This window comes from Panulirus ornatus, chromosome 56 (assembly GCF_036320965.1).
Source record: "Panulirus ornatus isolate Po-2019 chromosome 56, ASM3632096v1, whole genome shotgun sequence".
NCBI lineage: Eukaryota > Metazoa > Arthropoda > Malacostraca > Decapoda > Palinuridae > Panulirus > Panulirus ornatus.
In genome coordinates this window covers 5,530,918-5,539,483 of record NC_092279.1, presented here as the reverse complement: position 1 = coordinate 5,539,483, position 8,566 = coordinate 5,530,918, and the positions used below count along the sequence as shown (strand labels likewise).

General features: G+C 40.9%; 1 protein-coding gene across 3 annotated transcripts in view; it reads right to left on the bottom strand.

The window, feature by feature from the left end:
• Positions 1-504: 504 nt before the first annotated feature.
• Positions 505-8,566, bottom strand: part of Dlg5 (Discs large 5) — a 591,115-nt gene continuing 583,053 nt past the window's right edge. For all 3 annotated transcript variants that reach the window (XM_071693695.1, XM_071693696.1, XM_071693697.1), the window contains 2 exons: positions 1,464-1,686; positions 505-792 (listed from right to left, as the gene is read on the bottom strand). In XM_071693695.1, coding sequence (XP_071549796.1) covers positions 686-792; positions 1,464-1,686 — 330 coding nt within the window. In that variant the 3' untranslated portion in view covers positions 505-685. The remainder of the gene's footprint in view (positions 793-1,463; positions 1,687-8,566) is intronic.

The following is an 8,566-nucleotide window of genomic DNA, read 5'->3' as shown; positions in this document are numbered from 1 at the left end:
TATTTTCATGACAACATATGCTATCAAAGCAGAAGGCTATATGTAATACCCTAGCCTACTCTCATTCATTAGCTGCCCATCTCAACTGCCTTAATGCTTCTTTGGTATAAAGTAAGATGCCTGTCAACCAGGCTGTCAGTGTTACATTTTGTCCCTTGATTACAAGACATCTTGTAACAAACTCTGAGTTCTTGGGATATATATTGTTTTGGCTATTTTTGAACAATATAAATATAGCTTCCTAGAAACAAATGTTTTAGCACAAATAAAACCATACTAGGTGATATTTTGTACTTGTCAAGCTTGGTCCAACAACAAAATATACATGGTATATATATATATATATATAAATATATATATATATAATTATCATTATTATTATTATTATTATTATCATATTTTTTTAAGAAAAATAAATCTACCCAGCTTATAAAACCTAAAATAATTTCTTTGACTAATTAAAACTTTCAATTCTGGAATTGTTAGGAAAAGCAGCAGTACGTACAGAGCTGTACGAAGTTTACATTTTGGCTCCCCTCCTCGACATATATATATCAACAAAATCTGTTAATGGTAACTAATTTCAACTGTACTTTATGCTTCAATTAAAACACAATTCTGGTGTTTATTCCTGCAGTTCAGAGGCTTTCAATTAAGACACAATTCTGGTGTTTATTCTTGCATTTCAGAGGCTTCCTGATGGTACCCAGAGTGTTTTAGACTGTTCCTGGTCCACACATGACTTTACTTGTGTACTGATGTATGGCATGTTGACTGCAGCAGGAATCACAGCTGGAAAGAAAAAATAATCTCTTTTTTTTATATGGTGGCCCTCCTTAGTTTAAGCAAATAGTATGTTTTCCAGAAGAATGAAATACTGGACACAACTCCCTCAAAATATCCACAATATCTAAGGTTGCTAGATGCAAAACTCCACCAGATGCTAAGGACACTGCTTTATGGATGGTTACCATTGCTGTGATATCTTATTTGAGGGCAGGACTGGTGCATATCATTTGCAAATATGATAGCTGTTATCCGTCTCCCTAAAAGTGGTAAGCTTAAGTGTTATCTCTACATCAAGCTTTTCTCTGAAATTATGCCCAAGTGAAAACTTGTCTATGAGGAATTTTTGTATCACTTTCAATCCTATCTCTGCCTCAACAACCCTTTACTGTTTCCCAACTTCATCATGACTATTTCATCAATGAAAATGCACAAGATTCGTTTCTTTCCATGTAAATCAAAATTGTATGACAAAAGCAATTACAGATGTACTTGGTGGCCAAAAAATATTCTAACATGCAATGAAAGGTGTTTGAAATATAGTGAACAGTCAACAAGTCTCTTTCAAAAGCAATTCATTTCTGGAATAATAAAAGTAAGATTATCTAAAGTCTATCTATCTGTATCTCTGAAACGTGTGAGTGTTGTAGGTGAAATATATTTTTTGACTGACATACCTGAAATTACATGTTTGTATTCTTGCTCTACTTTTGCAGCAAGTTCATACATTTCTTTGGCTTCTTTTTGGGAGATCCTTTCAGCAGAGGGATGATGCGAGTCACATACTTCACGGATTTGCTTGTGGTGTCGAAATTTTAATAGTAATACTATTGGGTATATGTTGTGTCTGTGCAGACGTTCCACAGAAGCAAGACTGATGTCCAAAATACCATGACAACTCTGTGGGAAAATAAATGATTGTTATATATATAATTATATTATTATTATATTATTACTATCATTTATAATTCTTGATCATTGTTTCCCACATTAGTGTGGTAGCACCAGGAAATACATGAAGAAATACCCATCCACTCATACACACACATATGTATACATATACGCACATACACATACACGTAGCGATGCTGTTTCCTGTGGGGCGGGGTGTCTCCAGGAATGGATGAAGGCAAGCAAGTGTATATATGTATATGTCTATTATGTAAATGATAAGTATTCAAATGTATATGTACGTGTATGGGCATTTATGTGTGTATATTACTATTATTATTATTATACTTAACCACCATCTCCCGCGTCAGCGAGGTAACACAAGGAAACAGATGAGGAATGGTCCAACCCACCCACATACACATGTATATACATATATGTATTTTATCTCTGGGGATAGGGGAGAAAGAATACTTCCCACATATTCCCTGTGTCGTAGAAGGTGAATAAAAGGGGAGGGAGCAGGGGCTAGAAATCCTCCCCTCCCAATCTTAATTTTCCAAAAGAAGGAGCAGAGAAGGGGGCCAAGTGAGGATATTTCCTCTAAGGGTCAGTCCTCTGTTCTTAGTGCTACCTCGCTAATGCGGGATATGGCATGTAAAAAGAAATAAAATACATATTTGCCATTTCCCACATTAGCAAGGTAGCATTAAGAACAGAGGACTGACCCTTAGAGGAAATATCCTCACTTGGTCCCCTTCTCTGTTTCTTCTTTTGGAAAAGTAAAAACTGGATGGGAGGATTTCCAGCACCCCCACTCCCTTCCCTTTTAGTCGCCTTTTACGAAACCCAGGGAATACGTGGGAAGTATTCTTTCTCCCCTATCCCATTCATTGATATATATCTCCTTTTTTTTTTCAAAATACATATTCGCCATTTACTGCGTTAGTGAGGTAGCCTTAAGAACAGGACTGAGCCTTAGAAGGAATATCCACACTTGGCCCCCTTCCCTGCTCCTTCTTTTGGAAAATTAAAAACGGGAGGGGAGGATTTCCAGCCCCCCACTCCCTCCCCTTCTAGTCGCCTTCTACGACTCGCAGGGAGTACGTGGGAAGTATTCTTTCTCCCCTATATATACATATATATTTCTATCTTTCAAACTATTTGCCATTTCCCGCATTAGCAAGGTAGCGTTAAGAACAAAGGACTGGGCCTCTGAGGGAATATCCTCACCTGGCCCCTTTCTCTATTCCTTCTTTTGGAAAATTAAAAAAAAAACGAGAGGGGAGGATTTCCAGCCTCCCGCTCCCTCCCCTTTTAGTCGCCTTCTATGACACGCAGGGAATACGTGGGAAGTATTCTCTCTCTCCCCTATCCCCTCCGAATTGGAGGTGGAAAGATGGAGTGAAAAGGATTTTGTGTGATCGGGGCCTGAACATGCAGGAGGGTGAAAGGAGGGCAAGGAATAGAGTGAATTGGAGCGATGTGGTATACCGGGGTTGACGTGCTGTCGGTGGATTGAATCAGGGCATGTGAAGCGTCTGGGGTAAACCATGGAAAGCTGTGTAGGTATGTATATTTGCGTGTGTGGACGTATGTATATACATGTGTATGGGGGGGGGTTGGGCCATTTCTTTCGTCTGTTTCCTTGCGCTACCTCGCAAACGCGGGAGACAGCGACAAAGTATAATAAATAAATATAAATAAATATATATATATATATATAGGGAAGTGAATGCAAGAGTTCTGGAAAGAGGGGCAAGTATGAAGTCTGTTGGGGATGAAAGAGCTTGGGAAGTGAGTCAGTTGTTGTTTGCTGATGATACAGCGCAGGTGGCTGATTCATGTGAGAAACTGCAGAAGCTGGTGACTGAGTTTGGTAAAGTGTGTGAAAGAAGAAAGTTAAGAGTAAATGTGAATAAGAGCAAGGTTATTAGGTACAGTAGGGTTGAGGGTCAAGTCAATTGGGAGGTAAGTTTGAATGGAGAAAAACTGGAGGAAGTTAAGTGTTTTAGATATCTGGCAGTGGATCTGGCAGCAGATGGAACCATGGAAGCGGAAGTGAATCATAGGGTGGGGGAGGGGGCGAAAATCCTGGGAGCCTTACAGAATGAGTGGAAGTCGAGAACATTATCTCGGAAAGCAAAACTGGGTATGTTTGAAGGAATAGTGGTTCCAACAATGTTGTATGGTTGCGAGGCGTGGGCTATGGATAGAGTTGTGCGCAGGAGGGTGGATGTGCTGGAAATGAGATGTTTGAGGACAATATGTGGTGTGAGGTGGTTTGATCGAGTAAGTAATGTAAGGGTGAGAGAGATGTGTGGAAATAAAAAGAGTGTGGTTGAGAGAGCAGAAGAGGGTGTTTTGAAATGGTTTGGTCACATGGAGAGAATGAGTGGGGAAAGATTGACCAAGAGGATATATGTGTCAGAGGTGGAGGGAACGAGGAGAAGTGGGAGACCAAATTGGAGGTGGAAAGATGGAGTGAAAAAGATTTTGAGTGATCGGGGCCTGAACATGCAGGAGGGTGAAAGGCGTGCAAGGAATAGAGTGAATTGGAACGATGTGGTATACCGGGGTCGACGTGCTGTCAATGGATTGAACCAGGGCATGTGAAGCGTCTGGGGTAAACCATGCAAAGTGTGTGGGGCCTGGATGTGGAAAGGGAGCTGTGTTTTCGGTGTATTATTACATGACAGCTAGAGACTGAGTGTGAACAAATGGGGCTTTTGGTGTTTTTCCTAGCGCTACCTCGCATACATGAGGGGGGAGGGGGTTGTTATTCCATGTGTGGTAGGGTGGCAATGGGAACAAATAAAGGCAGACAGTATGAATTATGTACATGTGTATATATGTGTATGTCTGTGTGTGTATATATATGTGTACATTGAGATGTATAGGTATGTATATTTGCGTGTGTGGACGTGTATGTATATACATGTGTATGTGGGCGGGTTGGGCCACTTTCGTCTGTTTCCTTGCGCTACCTCGCTAACGCGGAAGACAGCGAGAAACAAAATAAAATAAATAAAAAATAAAAATATATATATATTTTTTTTTTATACTATTTGCCATTTCCCGCGTTAGCGAGGTAGCATTAAGAACAGAGAACTGGGCCTTAGAGGGAATATCCTCACCTGACCCCCTTCTCTGTTCCTTCTTTTGGAAAATTAAAAAAAAACAAGAAAGGGGAGGATTTCCAACAACCCGCTCCCTCCCCTTTTAGTCGCCTTCTACGACACACAAGGAATATGTGGGAAGTATTCTTTCTCCCCTATCCCCAGGAATATATATTTATCCCTGGGGATAGGGGAGAAAGAATACTTCCCACGTATTCCCTGCGTGTCGTAGAAGGCGACTAAAAGGGGAGGGAGCGGGGGGCTGGAAATCCTCCCCTCGTTTTTTTTTTTTTTTTTTTTTTCCCCAAGAGAAGGAACAGAGAAGGGGGCCAGGTGAGGATATTCCCTCAGCGGCCCAGTCCTCTGTTCTTAACGCTACCTTGCTAACGCGGGAAATGGCGAACAGTTTGAAAGAAAAAGAAAAATATATATATGTATATGTATATATATATATATATATATATATATATATATATATATATATATATATATATATATATATATATATAGCTTAGACATTGAAGCGTATTGATACAGTGGTCAAATTGATGAGAACTACTATTGACGTTTGTGTAAATAAATTATACATTTCCTTTTTCCATAGCCAGAGGTTGAACCATTATGTGACATCCATTTTTTCATTTCATTTCAAGCTAGAAGTTTCAGTTTTCTAAATTGTTTCTTACATTTTCCATATGTATATATATGTATGTGTGTGTGTGTGTGTATATGTGCGTATGTATGTGTGTGTGTGTGTGTGTATATATATATATATATTATCCCTGGGGATAGGGGTGAAAGAATACTTCCCACGCATTCCTCGCGTGTCGTAGAAAGCGACTAGAGGGGACGGGAGCGGGGGGCCAGAAATCCTCCCCTCCCTGTATTTTTTTAACTTTCTAAAATGGGAAACAGAAGAAGGAGTCACGCGGGGAGTGCTCATCCTTCTCGAAGGCTCAGATTGGGGTGCCTCAATGTGTGTGGATGTAACCAAGATGTGAAAAAAGGAGAGATAGGTAGTATGTCTGAGGAAAGGAACCTGGATGTTTTGGCTCTGAGTGAAACGAAGCTCAAGGGTAAAGGGGAAGAGTGGTTTGGGAATGTCTTGGGAGTAAAGTCAGGGGTTAGTGAGAAGACAAGAGCAAGGGAAGGAGTAGCAATACTCCTGAAACAGGAGTTGTGGGAGTATGTGATAGAATGTAAGAAAGTAAATTCACGATTAATATGGGTAAAACTGAAAGTTGATGGAGAGAGATGGGTGATTATTGGTGCATATGCACCTGGGCATGAGAAGAAAGATCATGAGAGGCAAGTGTTTTGGGAGCAGCTGAATGAGTGTGTTAGTGGTTTTGATGCACGAGACCGGGTTATATGATGGGTGATTTGAATGCAAAGGTGAGTAATGTGGCAGTTGAGGGAATAATTGGTATAAATGGGGTGTTCAGTGTTGTAAATGGAAATGGTGAAGAGCTTGTAGATTTATGTGCTGAAAAAGGACTGATGATTGGGAATACCTGGTTTAAAAAGCGAGATATACATAAGTATACTTATGTAAGTAGGAGAGATGGCCAGAGAGCGTTATTGGATTACATGTTAATTGACAGGCGGCGAAAGAGAGACTTCTGGATGTTAATGTGCTGAGAGGTGCAACTGGAGGGATGTCTGATCATTATCTTGTGGAGGCTAAGGTGAAGATTTGTATGGGTTTTCAGAAAAGTAGAGTGAATGTTGGGGTGAAGAGGGTGGTGAGAGTAAGTGAGCTTGGGAAGGAGACTTGTGTGAGGAAGTACCAGGAGAGACTGAGTTCAGAATGGAAAAAGGTGAGAACAATGGAAGTAAGGGGAGTGGGGGAGGAATGGGATGTATTTAGGGAATCAGTGATGGATTGCGCAAAAGATGCTTGTTGCATGAGAAGAGTGGGAGGTGGGTTGAGCAGAAAGGGTAGTGAGTGGTGGGATGAAGAAGTAAAAGTATTAGTGAAAGAGAAGAGAGAGGCATTTGGACGATTTTTGCAGGGAAAAAATGCAATTGAGTGGGAGATGTATAAAAGAAAGAGACAGGAGGTCAAGAGAAAGGTGCAAGAGGTGAAAAAAAGGGCAAATGAGAGTTGGGGTGAGAGAGTATCATTAAATTTTAGGGAGAATAAAAAGATGCTCTGGAAGGAGGTAAATAAAGTGCGTAAGACAAGGGAGCAAATGGGAACTTCAGTGAAAGGTGCAAATGGGGAGGTGATAACAAGTAGTGGTGATGTGAGAAGATGGAGTGAGTATTTTGAAGGTTTGTTGAATGTGTTTGATGATAGAGTGGTAGATATAGGGTGTTTTGGTCGAGGTGGTGTGCAAAGTGAGAGGGTTAGGGAAAATGATTTGGTAAACAGAGAAGAGGTAGTAAAAAGGTAGTAAAAGCTTTGCGGAAGATGAAAGCCGGCAAGGCAGCAGGTTTGGATGGTATTGCAGTGGAATTTATTAAAAAAGGGGGTGACTGTATTGTTGACTGGTTGGTAAGGTTATTTAATGTATGTATGACTCATGGTGAGGTGCCTGAGGATTGGCGGAATGCATGCATAGTGCCATTGTACAAAGGCAAAGGGGATAAGAGTGAGTGCTCAAATTACAGAGGTATAAGTTTGTTGAGTATTCCTGGTAAATTATATGGGAGGATATTGATTGAGAGGGTGAAGGCATGTACAGAGCATTAGATTGGGGAAGAGCAGTGTGGTTTTAGAAGTGGTAGAGGATGTGTGGGTAAGGTGTTTGCTTTGAAGAATGTATGTGAGAAATACTTAGAAAAGCAAATGGATTTGTATGTAGCATTTATGGATCTGGAGAAGGCATATGATAGAGTTGATAGAGATGCTCTGTGGAAGGTATTAAGAATATATGGTGTGGGAGGCAAGTTGTTAGAAGCAGTGAAAAGTTTTTATCGAGGATGTAAGGCATGTGTATGTGTAGGAAGAGAGGAAAGTGATTGGTTCTCAGTGAATGTAGGTTTGCGGCAGGGGTGTGTGATGTCTCCATGGTTGTTTAATTTGTTTATGGATGGGGTTGTTAGGGAGGTGAATGCAAGAGTTTTGGAAAGAGGGGCAAGTATGAAGTCTGTTGGGGATGAAAGAGCTTGGGAAGTGAGTCAGTTGTTGTTTGCTGATGATACAGCGCAGGTGGCTGATTCATGTGAGAAACTGCAGAAGCTGGTGACTGAGTTTGGTAAAGTGTGTGAAAGAAGAAAGTTAAGAGTAAATGTGAATAAGAGCAAGGTTATTAGGTACAGTAGGGTTGAGAGTCAAGTCAATTGGGAGGTAAGTTTGAATGGAGAAAAACTGGAGGAAGTAAAGTGTTTTAGATATCTGGCAGTGGATCTGGCAGCGGATGGAACCATGGAAGCGGAAGTGAATCATAGGGTGGGGGAGGGGGCGAAAATCCTGGGAGCCTTGAAGAATGTGTGGAAGTCGAGAACATTATCTCGGAAAGCAAAACTGGGTATGTTTGAAGGAATAGTGGTTCCAACAATGGTGTATGGTTGCGAGGCGTGGGCTATGGATAGAGTTGTGCGCAGGAGGGTGGATGTGCTGGAAATGAGATGTTTGAGGACAATATGTGGTGTGAGGTGGTCTGATCGAGTAAGTAATGTAAGGGTGAGAGAGATGTGTGGAAATAAAAAGAGTGTGGTTGAGAGAGCAGAAGAGGGTGTTTTGAAATGGTTTGGTCACATGGAGAGAATGAGTGGGAAAAGATTGACCAAGAGGATATATGTGTCAGAGGTGGAGGGAACGA